The sequence below is a fragment of the Dipodomys spectabilis genome, unplaced genomic scaffold, assembly GCF_019054845.1.
Source record: "Dipodomys spectabilis isolate Male_0828 unplaced genomic scaffold, ASM1905484v1 ptg000128l, whole genome shotgun sequence".
In the NCBI taxonomy this organism is placed as follows: domain Eukaryota; kingdom Metazoa; phylum Chordata; class Mammalia; order Rodentia; family Heteromyidae; genus Dipodomys; species Dipodomys spectabilis.
Window position 1 is genome coordinate 788,529 of NW_024870805.1, and position 17,991 is coordinate 806,519.

Below are 17,991 nucleotides of genomic sequence, written 5' to 3' on the forward strand. Positions count from 1 at the left end.
CTGTAAGAGTGCTCACGGCACACTGTAAACATGCATGCCACACTATAATGCAGATTGCGACCTTTCAGTGTCCACCATGACCTCTGACAGAGACCACAAAATAGCCCATGACTTTTTTTCATAATATTCCACTTAAGTGGATTTAGTTTGGAAAGATGTGCAGAAAATGTCCTGTTTTCAAGCCAGGATGAGTGTTGCTGGCATCACTGGGTGCAGAGGCTTCTCACCCGCAGATGTCTGCCTCTGCCAAACCATACTCCCTGCCCATCCACAGCGGGAGGTTCCGGAAGGCTGTGGCCTGTACGGCCAGCCCAGGATGGAATCTGTGCTCTTCCATCTACTTTGGTCACCAGCCCTACCCTACTGCCCGCTCTCTCTTCTCCCTGTCCAACGCAGAGCTGAGCTCCTTCCCAGTGTCACCCCCTTCTCCTCCTCTTCCTCCTCCCCTTCCTCCTCCTCCTCCTCCTCTTCCTCCTCCTTGTCCTCCTCCTCCTCCTCCTCATCGTCCTCCTCCTCTTCCTCCTCCTCGTCCTCCTCGTCCTCCTCCTCCTCCTCATCATCCTCCTCCTCTTCCTCCTCCTCGTCCTCCTCCTCATCCTCCTCCTCATCCTCCTCTTCTTCCTCATCCTCCTCTTCCTCTTCGTCCTCCTCCTCTTCCTCCTCCTCCTCATCCTCCTCCTCCTCCTCCTCCTCATCCTCCTCCTTGTCCTCCTCCTCATCCTCCTCCTCATCCTCCTCTTCTTCCTCATCCTCCTCTTCCTCTTCGTCCTCCTCCTCATCCTCCTCCTCGTCCTCCTTCTCATCCTCCTCCTCATCCTCCTCTTCTTCCTCATCCTCCTCTTCCTCTTCGTCCTCCTCCTCATCCTCCTCCTCGTCCTCCTCCTCCTCCTCCTCCTCCTCATCCTCCCCCTCGTCCTCCTCCTCATCCTCCTCCTCATCCTCCTCTTCTTCCTCATCCTCCTCTTCCTCTTCGTCCTCCTCCTCATCCTCCTCCTCGTCCTCCTCCTCATCCTCCTCCTCATCCTCCTCTTCTTCCTCATCCTCCTCTTCCTCTTCGTCCTCCTCCTCATCCTCCTCCTCGTCCTCCTCCTCCTCCTCCTCCTCATCCTCCTCCTCGTCCTCCTCCTCATCCTCCTCCTCCCCCTCCTCTTCTTCCTCATCCTCCTCTTCCTCTTCCTCCTCCTCCTCATCCTCCTCCTCGTCCTCCTCCTCCTCCTCCTCACCCTCCTCCTCGTCCTCCTCCTCATCCTCCTCCTCATCCTCCTCTTCTTCCTCATCCTCCTCTTCCTCTTCGTCCTCATCCTCCTCCTCGTCCTCTTCCTCTTCGTCCTCCTCCTCTTCCTCCTCCTTCTCCTCCTCCTCCTCCTCCTCTTCCTCCTCCTTCTCCTCCTCCTCGTCCTCCTCCTCATCCTCCTCCTCGTCCTCCTCCTCATCCTCCTCCTCGTCCTCCTCCTCCTCGTCCTCGTCCTCCTCTTCTTCCTCATCCTCCTCTTCCTCTTCGTCCTCCTCCTCCTCCTCATCCTCGTCCTCCTCTTCCTCTTCGTCCTCCTCCTTGTGCTCCTTGTCCTCCTCATCCTCATCCTCCTCGTCCTCCTCCTCCTCCTCTTCTTCCTCATCCTCCTCTTCCTCTTCGTCCACCTCCTCTTCCTCCTCCTCCTCCTGCTCCTCCTCCTCCTCCTCTTCATTCTCCTCCTCTTCGTCCTCCACCTCCTCGACCTCCTCCTCCGCGTTCTGTAGACAAGGCTGGCCTCACTAGAGTGATGCCAGGATGAAACCAGAGACCTCCAGATGGGAGTGGGATGTGTGCAAACAATCAGAACGTTTGTTTCCTTTTGAGGGAGATGTTAATTCCTCAACCATTGTTTTCCTCTGGGCACAACCAGTGGGGACTTTCCTGGTACTTTAAGCGATCTTGACAAGCCGGGTGTGCAAGGAGCTGTGGGTGGCCTCACCTCACAGCCCTAAAATCCCTGCCGAGGCAACCCAGGAAAACACAAGAAAGCCCCCTCCGTGGTGGGGGGAAGCTGAGAGACGGGCAGAAGAGGGGGAGGGGAGCAAGGGCGTGATAGGAGACCCACTTTGAAGGGACAGCCACTACATAAGAGCAGCAAGCATGGTCACAGAACTTCCCCACGGTCCTGAGTGTAAAGACGCACCATCAGGTACAGGAGAGCCTGAGAGTAAACCACTTAGAGGGCTGGAGTCACCGTGTGTGCAGGTCACCCCTGTGTGCAGGTCAGCCCTGTGTGCAGGTCACCCCTGTGTGCAGGTCAGCCCTGTGTGCACAGTCACCCCTGTGTGCACGGCCATCCCTGTGTGCAGGTCACCCCTGTGTGCAGGTCACCCCTGTGTGCAGGTCATCCCTGTGTGCAGGTCACCCCTGTGTGCAGGTCATCCCTGTGTGCACGGTCATCCCTGTGTGCAGGTCACCCCTGTGTGCAGGTCACCCCTGTGTGCAGGTCAGCCCTGTGTGCAGGTCACCCCTGTGTACAGACACCCCTGTGTGTAGGTCACCCCTGTGTGCAGGTCATCCCTGTGTGCAGGTCACCCCTGTGTACAGACACCCCTGTGTGTAGGTCACCCCTGTGTGCAGGTCACCCCTGTGTGCAGGTCACCCGTGTGCAGGTCACCCCTGTGTGCACAGTTATACGGTCACCCCTGTGTGCAGGTCACCCCTGTGTGCACAATCATATGGTCAGCCCTGTGTGCAGGTCACCCCTGTGTGCAGGTCATCCCTGTGTGCAGGTCACCCCTGTGTCCAGGTCAGCCCTGTGTGCACGGTCACCCCTGTGTGCAGGTCATCGCTGTGTGCAGGACATCCCTGTGTACAGACACCCCTGTGTGCAGGTCACCCCTGTGTGCAGGTCACCCCTGTGTGCAGGTCACCCCTGTGTGTAGGTCACCCCTGTGTGCAGGTCACCCCTGTGTGCAGGTCACCCCTGTGTGAACGGTCACCCCTGTGTGCAGGTCACCCCTGTGTGCAGGTCATCCCTGTGTGCAGGTCATCCCTGTGTGCAGGTTACCCCTGTGTGCAGGTCACCCCTGTGTGCACGGTCACCCCTCTGTACAGACACCCCTGTGTGCAGGTCACCCCTGTGTGCAGGTCATCCCTGTGTGCAGGTCACCCCTGTGTGCACAGTCACCCCTGTGTGCAGGTCACCCCTGTGTGCACGGTCATCCCTGTGTGCAGGTCACCCCGTGTGCAGGTCACCCCTGTGTGCACAGTCACCCCTGTGTGCAGGTCACCCCTGTGTGCACGGTCATCCCTGTGTGCAGGTCACCCCTGTGTGCAGGTCATCCCTGTGTGCACGTCACCCCTGTGTGCACAGTCATCCCTGTGTGCAGGTCACCCCTGTGTGCAGGTCACCCCTGTGTGCAGGTCATCCCTGTGTGCAGGTCACCCCTGTGTGCAGGTCATCCCTGTGTGCAGGTCATCCCTGTGTGCAGGTCACCCCTGTGTGCAGGTCATCCCTGTGTGCAAGTCACCCCTATGTGCAGGTCACCCCTGTGTGCAGGTCACCCCTGTGTGCACAGTCATACGGTCATCCCTGTGTGCAGGTCATCTCTGTGTGCAGGTCATCCCTGTGTACAGACACCCCTGTGTGCAGGTCACCCCTGTGTGCACGGTCATCCCTGTGTGCAGGTCACCCCTGTGTGCAGGTCATCCCTGTGTGCAGGTCACCCCTGTGTGCAGGTCACCCCTGTGTGCAGGTCACCCGTGTGCAGGTCACCCCTGTGTGCACAGTTATACGGTCACCCCTGTGTGCAGGTCACCCCTGTGTGCACAATCATATGGTCAGCCCTGTGTGCAGGTCACCCCTGTGTGCAGGTCATCCCTGTGTGCAGGTCACCCCTGTGTGCAGGTCAGCCCTGTGTGCACGGTCACCCCTGTGTGCAGGTCATCCCTGTGTGCAGGTCATCCCTGTGTACAGACACCCCTGTGTGCAGGTCACCCCTGTGTGCAGGTCACCCCCGTGTGCAGGTTACCCCCGTGTGCAGGTCATCCCCGTGTGCACGGTCACCCCTGTGTGCAGGTCACCCCTGTGTGCACGGTCATCCCTGTGTGCAGGTCACCCCTGTGTGCACGGTCATCCCTGTGTGCAGGTCACCCCTGTGTGCATGGTCATCCCTGTGTGCACGGTCACCCCTGTGTGCAGGTCATCCCTGTGTGCAGGTCACCCCTGTGTGCAGGTCACCCCTGTGTGCAGGTCACCCCTGTGTGCAGGTCACCCCTGTGTGCAGGTCAGCCCTGTGTGCACGGTCACCCTTGTGTGCAGGTCACCCCTGTGTGCACGGTCATCCCTGTGTGTAGGTCATTCCTGTGTGCAGGTCATCCCTGTGTGCAGGTTACCCCTGTGTGCAGGTCACCCCTGTGTGCACGGTCACCCCTCTGTACAGACACCCCTGTGTACAGGTCACCCCTGTGTGCAGGTCAGCCCTGTGTGCACGGTCACCCCTGTGTGCAGGTCATCCCTGTGTGCAGGTCATCCCTGTGTACAGACACCCCTGTGTGCAGGTCACCCCTGTGTGCAGGTCACCCCTGTGTGCAGGTCACCCCCGTGTGCAGGTCATCCCCGTGTGCACGGTCACCCCTGTGTGCAGGTCACCCCTGTGTGCACGGTCATCCCTGTGTGCAGGTCACCCCTGTGTGCACGGTCATCCCTGTGTGCAGGTCACCCCTGTGTGCATGGTCATCCCTGTGTGCACGGTCACCCCTGTGTGCAGGTCATCCCTGTGTGCAGGTCACCCCTGTGTGCAGGTCACCCCTGTGTGCAGGTCACCCCTGTGTGCAGGTCACCCCTGTGTGCAGGTCAGCCCTGTGTGCAGGTCACCCCTGTGTGCACGGTCACCCCTGTGTGCAGGTCACCCCTGTGTGCACGGTCATCCCTGTGTGCAGGTCATTCCTGTGTGCAGGTCATCCCTGTGTGCAGGTTACCCCTGTGTGCAGGTCACCCCTGTGTGCACGGTCACCCCTCTGTACAGACACCCCTGTGTGCAGGTCACCCCTGTGTGCAGGTCACCCCTGTGTGCAGGTCATCCCTGTGTGCAGGTCACCCCTGTGTGCATGGTCACCCCTGTGTGCAGGTCACCCCTGTGTGCACGGTCATCCCTGTGTGCAGGTCACCCCTGTGTGCAGGTCACCCCTGTGTGCACAGTCACCCCTGTGTGCAGGTCACCCCTGTGTGCAGGTCACCCCTGTGTGCAGGTCATCCCTGTGTGCACAGTCACCCCTGTGTGCACGGTCATCCCTGTGTGCAGGTCACCCCTGTGTGCAGGTCATCCCTGTGTGCAGGTCACCCCTGTGTGCAGGTCATCCCTGTGTGCAGGTCATCCCTGTGTGCAGGTCATCCCTGTGTGCAGGTCACCCCTGTGTGCAGGTCATCCCTGTGTGCAGGTCACCCCTGTGTGCAGGTCACCCCTGTGTGCAGGTCACCCCTGTGTGCACAGTCATCCGGTCATCCCTGTGTGCAGGTCATCTCTGTGTGCAGGTCATCCCTGTGTACAGACACCCCTGTGTGCTGGTCACCCCTGTGTGCATGGTCATCCCTGTGTGCAGGTCACCCCTGTGTGCAGGTCATCCCTGTGTGCAGGTCACCCCTGTGTGCACTTCCAACCATGTCTTAAGGTGTTGGCATGAGGTAAGGTGAGGGAAAACCATGCAGGAAGAGAGGAAAGTGTGTGGGTTGGGACTTGCTTTTATTGACATGACCTGAGCATGTAGTTGTGTCCAGCGGTGGAGAGGGGAGTCCATGGGGAGCTGTGGCTGGCTCCTAGATGGCCATCCTGGGCGTCTGTTCTGAGCCCGATGGCTGGGGCTGGAGGAAATCACGGCACTCGGGCTGGATGGGGTCAGAGACACCTGGTTGTGGGCAGCTGTACAGCTGTAGCAGCAGGGAGGAGGAGACAAGGTGCACAGGGTGGCTGGTGGTGTGGCTGGGCCCAGGACGGGCCCAGAGTCCTGGCCACAGCGGGAGGGGCAGCAGAGGCAGTGGCAGGCGTGGGGGACACTTCCCTTCCCTGAGCTCTGCTCCATGCTTGGTGCTCCTGGGTGTCCTCAACCCTGCCCCTCAATGCTGCTGCGTCTGGGTGTGCTAGCACAGTAAGACACGCTGTGGAGGGACCCAGTATGAGGAGCACACTGGGCGGCCCGCCGGGAGGACAAGCCGACCCTCCCCCTGCGGCTGAGCACCAGCCTTGTGCCCCACCCAGGACGCCATCCTGAGTCACCAGCCCCATTTCTGCTGCTGCCGTGCCTGCAGTCCTGTGCCTCTCCCATTCCTCCTCCACACTTCATTTCTGCAGTTTGCTTTGCTGGATCTCCATGTGGAATCTCTGCCTTTGGCGGAGGGACAGAGCGACAGTGTCGCTGTTGGGGGGGGTTGTGCTCAGGCTGTCCACCTGGGCAGCCTGGCCTCCTGCAGGACCTGCACGTCTGTTGCTTTATCTGCTGCATGAGCAAATAAAGTCCTCGCCGTGAGCAGCGGGTGGCAGGGCCTGGGCTTCAGGCTGAGATTCATGCAGACAGAAACTGAAGTGCAAGCAGGCATTGCTTCTCCACCAGAACTCGGCTTCGCTGCTGTGGCGGCAAGAAGGGCGGGAGTGTGACGATGAGCCACACCCTGAAAAGCAGCTAAAAGTAGCTTGTGCTCTTAATTGAGTGCTCACCTCCCCGGTGGTCCCAGAGCCGTGTGGATGGCTGGAGCCTGAGACCGAGACACGGCAGGGAGCCGCGCAGGAGCTGGCTCTGCCCCCAGAGCTTCTCACAGCTCCGCAGGCTCCGGCTCCCACTTGTGACGGCCAGCAGCCCCCTCGAGCATCCCGCCAACTCGCAGAGTGGGCTGGCTCCTGCCGCTTTATAAGGAATAGCCCCTGGGTGGTTTCTCAAGCTTCCGCCTGGCTGTGCTGAAGAGTGAGCCGGTGGAGGAGTGCAGGGCGGGAGGCAGCGTGGTAACGGTGGTGCTCTTGCCTGTCCTAGATGAGCGAGGCCGAGGTCAATGGGCAGTTTGAGTCGGTGTGTGAGTCCGTCTTCAGCGAGGTGGAGTCTCAGGCCATGGACGCCCTGGACCTGCCCGGATACTTCCGCACGAGGAGCCACAGTTATCTGCAAGCCATCCAGGCTGGCTACTCCCAGGACGAGGAGTGTGTTCCCATGCTGACGCCCTCCAGCGTGGCTGCAGCCATCAGGTCCACAGCAGGTAGGAGACGGCTTGCACACACCCCGCAGGGCACCCACGGCGCGCGAGGTTTACCCCGGGCAGGCGCCCCTCCCGTCCGGAGGACTGACTGCCCCACCTAACTTCTCCCACACGCTTGTGACACAGGGGTTGCGTGTGCAGCTGCGTGTTCCACGCTTACATTCTGAAGAATTCCTCTAGAGGTGACCTTTCTCCTGTCTCAGAACAAAATCTGCAAATCAGATTTCCCTAAAATAACCCAGGGTCTGGGAGAAAGGAAGCGCGGCCCGGGGTTGGGCAGTGACCGAGCGTCGCAGTTCTGCAGACGGCAGCCAAGTCCCGGTGGCCGCGCAGTGACCCGCTCTGCCGGGCCCAGCCTCCGTCTCTGCAGCACGGGAGCCACAGCCGTGATTCACTGCACTAGAGCAAATCAGTCGTTAATGCAAATTCCCTCACTGACAGGGCTGGCAGGATTCAGTGTCAGATTCCTTCAGTTCTTGTAGAAAACCACAAGCACCCCTTAGAAAATTTACCACCTAAGCTAAATCCCTCTGCCTAAGACTTTACCGCACAGTTACTATTTACATAACACCATGAATATACATGGCCTGGAGAAAGCCATAAAACACAGACACAGGAAAAGCGTGAGGCAAGAGGCCATGACATAAGCTGGTGGCAGGGTGAGGTGTTCCAAACGCGCACTCCGGAGTGCTGCCCGACATCAGAGGGACTTATAGGCATCTTCTCGGGAGATGAACAAGGTTGGTTTCTGGCACACAGCACAGAGGCAGGAAGGGGTCGGGAAGAGGGGCAGAGGCATCCGGAAGGAGGCAGCCAGGGAGGCCGCGGCGGTTCTGATGTGAGGGAGCGCTTTAGCAAATGTGCACACGGCAAATCACAAGCCCTGGACACTGGGTGCAGGGCCATCTGCACCCATGGCCCTCCGGTGGAGGCTGTGGCCGAATGAGCTCACTCCAGTCCTGCTTTGTGCATCACTGTGTGAGACCTCAGGCCCCTTGGCTCTCCTGGTTGTTTCTGAGGTGTCCAAAACAAGCAGCATCCGTGAGTCGTGGTTCTGTGCTAGGCTGTGGCCACTGGGCGACAGATGTGCATGGGTATGACGCTGTCCTCAGTGCAGGGGTCCAAACGGCAGAGAGCCCAAGATTGTTGCACAGAGCCGCGGACTCACACAGGGCCGTGGACTCACACAGGGCCGTGGACATGCATGGGGTAGTGCCAATAGCACCAGGGCCGGCGGGCAGCCTCAGCTCTGGCCGCCTGCCAAATGTCCTGGTCACAGCATTCTTCCCCTCGGTGGAGCCCCGGCCCAACTCTCATGCTCCACCCCCGCCTGAAAACCACAAATGGGCAGCAGGGAGGAAAAGCGTTCACCCCACCACCGCCACGCTGAAGAGCAACGCTGAGAAGCTGGACACGGTGGCTCACACGCTTAACACCAGCCCTCCGGAGGCAGAGTCAGGAGCATCTTCCGTTCGAGAGCAGCCTGGCTCTTTGTCAGGCCCTGCCTCAAAAAACAATGCAAGGCAAGGAAGTATAGCCCTTCAGAGCTCATGGCTCTGTGTTCAGCGTTTGCTGATGTCACTCACAAGCAAGTGAGCAATTATGCACTTTCATGGTCTTCAGAAGTGCTTTGAGACAATAATTGCCTAATAGAAAATGGCTTTTCTGTTTTTATAGCTGTCATTGTGGAGAGAATAGAAATAAAACATGTTTCATTGAGATAGTACAAAAACCAAGCAGAGGTTGAGATTCTGATTTGTGTCTGCTGTTCATCATTTCTGACCATGCACTGCATATTCCAAAATCTACACAACGAACAAATGTTTCTACTCTGTGTTCACTGCGTCTCAACCAAGCTTCCGGGTCAGATCTCTGGACTACGCGGGGAGCGTCACACTGCGGGGTCTGTGAGTCCAACAAGCACAGGAAGGAAAGCCAGGTGCACAGCCTTGGGGCTACACATGCTGCCGATTCACCATGAGACCCCACCACGGGGACCAGGAGACTCCCGCCACAGGGCCACGAGACCCCACCGCGGGGACCACAAGACTCCCGCCACAGGGCCACGAGACCCCACCCAGGGACCACGAGACCCCACCGCGGGGACCAGGAGACCCCACCCAGGGACCACGAGACCCCACACAGGGACCAGGAGACCCCACCACAGGAACCACGAGACCCCACCCAGGGACCACGAGACCCCACCCAGGGACCACGAGACCCCACCCAGGGACCACGAGACCCCACCGCGGGGACCAGGAGACCCCACCCAGGGACCACGAGACCCCACCCAGGGACCAGGAGACCCCACCCAGGGACCAGGAGACCCCACCCAGGGACCACGAGACCCCACCCAGGGACCACGAGACCCCACCGCGGGGACCAGGAGACCCCACCCAGGGACCACGAGACCCCACCCAGGGACCAGGAGACCCCACCGCGGGGACCAGGAGACCCCACCCAGGGACCACGAGACCCCACCCAGGGACCAGGAGACCCCACCGCAGGGACCACGAGACCCCACCGCAGGGACTGTGAGACTGCTATGAGTACTCTAAGGATGGCCAACAAATGGTTCTAATCTTTCTTCACTAAGTACAAGTTAGATGGCATGCGACACAGCCTATTAAATCAGATTAAGAAAAATACCAAAGAAATGAAATGCCCAACTGGAAAAGCAAGTGTGGAGGGAAGCTACCCAAACACGCGGAGTGAGAATGCTGGCGGCGTCCCGGCCGGACTTCAGACCTCATCCAGAGCTGCGTGCCAGCGCAGCAAGTGGATCAGCCACTCGATACGTGAATATTCCTTATGTTATAAAATGAGTGTGTGCGAGTGTGTAGACAGAAGGATCAGGTTGGTAAACTGATTTTCTTTTATGGCTTTAAAAGTAGTTTTCTTCCCCAGTTCCAATAATATTTCATGCAAGGGAACACTTGGAAATAAATCCAAATATTATTTTCAAAAACATCTCAAAGTGAAAAAAAAAAAATCTCAAAGTGAATATTTTGAAGAATAATACTCATTTAAACACATTTGTCTATGCAAACTAGAAAAATAAAAGTTGGCATTATTATTAGATTGTCTTACCTTGTACAATGTAGAAACTTTAATGTTTACATAATAAATTAAATATCAGATGCGTGCAGGAAATATTTACCAGAGCGTCCAGGTGTGCAGTAGAGATTGTCTCCTAAGCACCATGGTGCATGCTCTGGCAGAAGCCCGTGTGTCCAGCAGGAAGTCTGTATTGCTCACAACCTGCAGCCACCTGGGTACGTGGCTGAGGAAGCCCCATCCTCTGGCCTCCAGGAGCCCAGACAGGGTCACAGGCTGGACAGACAGCTCTCTCCTAACTCCCGCCCACAGCTCCCTCATTATGAAAAGCAGCTCTCTTGGTTAGTGTCCTTTCCTTCAATGAACTGGTTTGGAAAACATCTAACTTCCATTTCACACTTGTATCCCTCCTCACCTGTGGAATGATCTATGAGTAGATTCACTTGTCTGAATATGTGCTTTGCCCAACTTTTCTCGGGAAGGAATACTGGCACTGTGAAGGGAACTATCTAAGGTTAAGATAGAATGACTTTTCTCAGGCCAGAACCCCCTCAGTGTGTCACAGCTGATTCTGGAGGTCAGCAGAGCTCAGGGACGGTGCAGGAGCCGGTGCAGGCTTGCTTTCGTTGCACTGCCCATGTTTCTGTACTACGTTACCTCTCTGGGGTGTGACCCTGTTCTCAGGACATACTTGCTAACACACAGGACAGGCATCTCTTCAATGGTGCTGGGGCCTTTAAACTTCACTTCTTTCCAAGCTCTTCATGATTGCAACATGAAATGTGCACAATTGCTGACCGAGGAGTTGTTGGTTCAGGTCTGGTGAGCCACAGACAAAACTCCCACAAAGCTATAGGTCACGGGGGACCACAAACTCCCCAGAAAGGTAGAAGAAAGCCATCAGTGCCTGAAGAACAGAAATCAACAAAGAACAGCAACAAAAATCACATGTGGACACTTCTTACTTTAAGATATTTAAAAACAGCCCAAATCAAAAGCATCTTGCAAATCAGATTAAGAGCTGGAATTCTGTTTGTGTTGTGAGCATTCGTAAGTGCCTGCTGTATGCAGATCTCGGTACAGTTGCCTGAGATTGCAGAAACTCTGGATCCTGGTCTTTGGCCTCAGACCCAGAGTCTGGTGATGGACCACAGCTGAGACACTTGACGACTCTGGCAACGTTTGGAGACTGAGATGCTGGGATCCTCGGATACAGAGAAGGTGGAAGGAGGCTCAGGAGGCCAGGGCAGCTTCCGGAGTCCTGAAGATGCTGTGCGTGGGCTGTGCTGGGATTTCAGGACTGGGGAGGACTAGCTGGTTTACGGGAGCCTGGCCAGGCCTAGAGGTTGAGCCAGGACTCCAGGAGGCCCTGGAGGGAAAGGCCAGGACAGTGAAGGACCTGCACCTCAGCCCAGGTCTGCACAGCCAGGAGCCCACCTTAGAGCTCCAGACAGAGAGGGACATCATGGATTGAGTCCTCTAGGATCCCTACGCTGAGGCCTTACGCTAACTTAACTCAAGGCCGTATATGGAAAGAGTTAAGACCCCATCACCAGCCGGCCCTCACCCAGGACTGGCCCGAGAGGACACAGGTGACACCACGCCCCAAGGCCGTGGCAGCCTTGAGGAGCCTGGCGACCTCTGCCCTCCAGAGCTGTGAGAGAGCGAGCAGCCCCCGTCCGGGCCTCAGACCGCAGGCCCCAACCCACTAGGCACGGAAGGTCTCAGAGGTGAGATGCTAGAACCACGTGTCCCCGACCCGCTAAGCACAGAAGGTCTCAGGGACGAGATGCTGGAGCTGCGTGTCCCCGACCCGCTAAGCACAGAAGGTCTCAGAGATGAGATGCTGGAGCCACATGTTCCTGACCCACTAAGCACAGAAGGTCTCAGGGACGAGATGCTGGAGCCGCGTGTCCCCGACCCGCTAAGCACAGAAGGTCTCAGGAATGAGATGCTGGAGCCACATGTCCCCCAACCCGTTAAGCACAGAAGGTCTCAGGGACGAGATGCTGGAGCCGCGTGTCCCCGACCCGCTAAGCACAGAAGGTCTCAGGGACGAGATGCTGGAGCCGCGTGTCCCCCGCCCTATAGGAACAGAAGGTCTCAGGGACGAGATGCTGGAGCCGCGTGTCCCCGACCCGCTAAGCACAGAAGGTCTCAGGAATGAGATGCTGGAGCCGCGTGTCCCCTGCCCTATAGGAACAGAAGGTCTCAGGGATGAGATGCTGGAGCCACGTGTCCCCGACCCGCTAAGCACAGAAGGTCTCAGGAATGAGATGCTGGAGCCGCGTGTCCCCCGCCCTATAGGAACAGAAGGTCTCAGGGACAAGATGCTGGAGCCCGTGTCCCCGACCTGCTAGGTATGGAAGGCCTCGGGGACGAGATGCTGGAGCTGGTGGCCTGCTCCACACCAGCCTAGGCCTCTGGCAAGGTTGACGAAGGCCTGGATGATGGCCGGCTGGTGCAGACAGCCAGAATGGCTTTCAGAGGAAGCTCAGCATGACTGGATGGGATCCAGCTGCCCTGAGGCAGCCTCACCTCCATCCTGAAAAGTATTGGTGTCATTTTGTCTTTAAATATCTTAGAGAACTTAGCTGTGAATTCATCAGGACCTGGACTTTGCCACGTTGGGAGATTCTTTACTACGTCACCAATCCCAGTGCTTGTTATATATCTGTTTAAGTGGTTTACATATCTTTTCACTCAACTAGTATGTCTCTAGGAATTTATGCATCTTGACTAGATTTTCCATGTTAATTGAATATGGTTTTCAAAGTGGCTCTCATAAACTTTTGGACTTCTTGGGTGTTCATTGTGATATTTCCCTTTTCATCTCTGTTTATTTGGGGCTTTTCTCTCGTTTTTTGACATATTGTCTAGGATTTTGTTAATGTTATTTTTAAGAACCAGCTTTCTGTTTTATTGATTCTATATATAGTCTTTTTTAGTTTCTAATTCATTGATTTCTGCCCTAATCCTTATTATTTCTCTCTGGTAGTTTTTGGTTTAGTTTGTTCTTGGGTTTTTTTTAGAAGCTTTCATTGTATCATGAGGTTATTTACTTGAGCAATTTCTGTTTTCCTTTTTTCTATTCCAGACTGAGACTCAAACTCAGTGTCTGAAGCTTTCACTCACTGTCTATGGTGTTCTACCGCATGATCCATGCCTCCAACTCCTCTATTTTCTTTATGTAGGCACTTAGAGATGTGAACTTCCCTCTTAACTCTGCCTTTACTGCTACCCCAGAGGTTCTGGAGTTGTTTTCCTTTTCCTTTTCATTAGACTGTAGCAAATTTCTGATTTCTTCCTTTATTTTCTTCAGGGACCCAGCTGTTATTCAACAATGTGTTGTTTACACAGTAATTCATCAGCATATGGGGCATTTTCTGTGGTATCTTTTGCTATTGAGTTCTAGTTTAATTCCATTGTGATCAGGTAGAATCCCAATCCTTTTGTACTTGCACGGGGTTGTTGAATCTCCTAGGATAGGATCTATTTGGGAGAATGTTCCCAGACTGACTGCTGAAGGAAGGGATCTGAATTGAGTGGATCTTGGGTGGAATAGCCCATAGATGGCTATTAAGTCCATTCATTCAATTCAGAGGCTTCTTTGCGGATCTTTTGTTTGGTTGGCTTGGCCTTTGGTGAGAGTGTGGTATTCAAGTCTACCTCTGCAGTGTTAACTGTGTTAGAATCTGTCATATTCTGCAAGTCTCCAAGCGTGGCAAGCATCACTTGGTACATAAATATTAACCACAGTGATCTCCTCTGTGTAGATCACGCCTGTGTTACTAGGTGCTGGCCTTCCTTGCCTCTTCTCACTGACTTTAACGTGAAGTCTATTCTATCAGATAGCAGTGTGGCTGCTCCTGCCTTCTTGCATGATGCGGCAAAAGAAGTTTTGTTTCATTCCTTCTCTTGGAATTTGTGTTTATCTTTGATTACGCATTGTTTCTTGGAGACAAGTAGCTGGGTCTTGATTTTGATCCAGGCTGCTGCTGTACATCTTTAGATTGGAGAATTGATCCCATTGATATTTAACATGGTCATGTGGAACTGTGTTGTATTTCCTGTCATTTTGTTGTTTTCCTGTTGTTTGCTTCCTTCCTCATCTTATTTTCTTAAGCTAGTTCTCTAGTGATTTTTTAAATTTTTTATTATACTATAAAGATGGTATACAAAAGAGTTACAGTTATGTAAGTCAGGTAAAGAGTACACTTTGGGGTGATGTCTCCCCTTCCCGCACTCTCTCCCACTGTGTCCCACCCATCCCTGCCCACGAGCAGTTCATGTGTCTAGTGAGTCCCATTGCTGCATTTGTTCACCCCTCCTCACCCTCCCAACAGATAAACAAACAAGACAAAAAGAAAACAAAAAGCAACAAAGACAACAGCTCTTGTTTCCATTTCCTGGACTCATTTCGATAAATCTTATTCAGAGGCATCGCACCTTTGTGTTCGTCTTCTAGGAGTATCTTCTTGTGTGAGGCTGAGAGTCTTCTGGGGATTTTTATTCATTGCTGCATTTCTTTGATTTTGATTGCCTTCTTCAGTATCCTTCCGTACCCTTTGTAGCCCTGGCTTGGTTTTCATGAATTCCTTTAGTTTTGTTTACCAAGGAAGGTTTTAGTTTAAGCATCAATTGTGACTGTTCAGTTTTGCTGGGTATCCTAGTTTAGGCTGGCAGTTCTTGTTCGGAGCTTGAATTATAACAATCCAGGCTATCCTTGCATTGAGAATTTTATGGGAAAATCTGCAGTTATTCTAATCTTCTTTCCATTTTAATAAAGTTCCCTCTTTGATTTTGCTGCCTTTACAATTCATACCTTGTTTCTTTTTTTGTTTTTTGTTTTTTTATTAATAAGTTTTTTATTGTGAAAATACTGTACAGAGGGGTTACAATTACATGAGCAAAGTAATGAGTACACTTCTTATCAAGCATTGTTGCCTCCTCCTTTTTTTCCCTTACCATCCCTGCCCTCCCATCTCCAGGAATATACTCCCCCCCCAAAAAAAAAGTTGTAAACTTCATTTTTTGACATAGTATCTTGTACATCTCATTGTTGCAACGGGTCCACCTGTAACCCTATTTAAACCATTTGTTTTTTCTTTTCTCCTCCCCAAATTATACCGACATCATTCCTTGTTTCTTAAGTCCAGAGTTCTCACAAATGATGTGTCTAGGAGTGTGTCTTCTCTGGTCTTGCCGCTTGGAGTTCTGTACCCCTTTATCCGATGGATCAGGTTCTCCTTGAGATTGAGGGAATTTGATGGTATTATCATGTTGAATACATTTGCAACACCTTAATTTTCAATTCTTCTCCCTCATCTATTCTGATTATATGAAGATTTGATCTGGCCAAATCCAGTAGTTCTTGAACAGCCTTTGATATGTTCTGAGTGGTTTTCAGTGCCTTAGCCTGTTTCCCCTAACTCCTCTGCTTCCTCTTCAACTCCTGACAGCCTGTTTCCAACTCTCTTTGTTCTATTTCCTTTGCTTTCAGTCTGTGCCTAAAATAGGCACTTACTGCCCCTTACTGCTGTAATCACGTACATCCTGCATTTTCCTCATTTTGTCTTGCTTTTTGTCCACCTTTTCTTGGAATTCTTCTAGTTGTTCACAGCTCTGTTCTTCCATTTGTGGTTTTATTTTGTTGGCCATTTCTCTCAGTGTGGCGTTAGTGATTCATCTTCCCTCTCCCTGGCATTCTCCTCTGTGTTGCTGGTGGTTTTGAGAGTGGCAAGTTGTCTCCTTCGATCATGGCTTTCCTGATCTTTCACTGTGATGTGCACTTCTGGGTCCAGGGCCTGTAAAGACTTCAGTGTGGGACTAGATTTCCATCCTGATTGGGAGCGGTGACGTGAGCGCTTCACCACGGTGTTGGCAGGGCTTGGTACCGCACTCCCCCCGGGGCTCCTGCGGGCCTCCTTCAGGTGAGAAAAGAGTGTGGAGAAACTGTGCTCACGGCTCTCCTGCTGCCCTCAGAGAGCCATGGGCCACAGATGCTCGGAGCTGGGCACCGTTTGCCTCAGGTTCTCTGATATCCGCCAGTCCTCTGAGCCTTCAGATCTGAATGGTCAGTCTGTATTGCTTTGTTGGGAGATCCTTGGGAGTTCAGTTGCATGGGCAGAAGGCTGTATGGGTCAGCTTGCTGTCATGCAATGTGCTGTGAAGATACACATTGCATGGAAACACATACTCTATGAAACCACACACCCTGAAGACACATAAACAATGAGAAAACATCCTGTGAAAACAGGTATGACCTGAGAACATGCATGATCTGAGAACACGCATGACCTGAGAACACGTGTGAACTGAGAACACGCGTGACCTGAGAACACGTGTGAACTGAGAACACACGTGACCTGAGAACACGCGTGACCTGAGAACATGCGTGACCTGAGAACACACGTGACCTGAGAATGCGTGTGACCTGAGAATGCGTGTGACCCAAGAACACGCGTGACCTGAGAACATGTGTGACCTGAGAACATGTGTGACCTGAGAATGCGTGTGACCTGAGGACACGTGTGACCTGAGAACACACGTGACCTGAGAACACGCGTGACCTGAGAACATGTGTGACCTGAGAGCACGTGTGACCTGAGAACGCGCGTGACCTGAGAACGCGCGTGACCTGAGAACGCGCGTGAACTGAGAACACGCGTGACCTGAGAACACACACTGGAAGGCACCAGTCATCAGAAGACATATTGTGACAAGATACATGCTGTGAAGACAAACACCCTATGAAGGTGTGCACAGAAATGACACACAAATAAGAATAAACACATGGTTTTGAACCTACTGTGAAATGTACATATAACCATATAAAATGATATTTATCAAAATGAACTCCAAGAAATGTCAACATGAGGTTTTTGGTTTCTTGTGGATTTTTTCTCCTTTCTCGCTATTTTTATTATTATTATTATTTCTGTGCCTTTTGTCCTGTATGTACGTTTATCTGGGGGAGCACAGAAATGGGGGACAAAGGCCAACAAATGCAGCAGTGATACTCACTAAACACTATGTTGAAAATGAACTGTACAACTGTTTGGGGGTTAGGGGCCAGGAAGGGAAAACTAGGAGAAACTAAGGGAAGAGCTGGCACTGTTCAAAAAGAAATAAACTCATTACCCGACTTACATAATTGGAACCCCTCTGCAGATCGCCTTTACAATAACAATAAAGATAAATAAATATGCTGTTGAGACATACACACAGACACATACACCATAATGACGGACCCTGAAGTCACACGCTCCATGACCATGTCCGTGGTTCGGGGTGACAAACGCTGAGGACACAGGCACTTCGCGATATATGCGCTGATGACGCATGAATGCTGGACAGAGCTGCACAGGTGCGCACTGTAAAGAGAGCGCGCTGAGGACACGCACCTGATGATGGCTCACACTGCATGAGTTGGAAGACACGTAACTGTGAAGACGCACACTCCGTTAATGCAAACACACCACTAGGGCACACCCCCAGGGGTGCCCGTACTGTCCGACACACTGAAGACACAGCACATGGAGACTTGCAGGATGGGCAGGTGAAGGAGGGATGGTGCGGAAATGAAGGGAAGATAGCAGTGAAGGTGCACTCTGTGCAGAACCTGCCATGTTGAGTCATAATGCCGTTGTGCCGCTACTTAAAAAATGAAAATGTCTCTAAGGAAATTTACATCATAATTACTATGCTACTACTTATATGCCAATGGATGCACTGT

At 53.5% G+C, this 17,991-nt stretch overlaps 1 protein-coding gene across 1 annotated transcript in view; it reads left to right on the plus strand.

The window, feature by feature from the left end:
• The window catches only part of Dlgap2 (DLG associated protein 2), a 506,330-nt gene that overhangs the window by 458,210 nt on the left and 30,129 nt on the right, over positions 1 to 17,991 (plus strand). Inside the window, 1 exon segment of the mRNA XM_042689885.1 lies at positions 6,977 to 7,196. Within this exon segment, the coding sequence (XP_042545819.1) occupies positions 6,977 to 7,196 (220 nt within the window).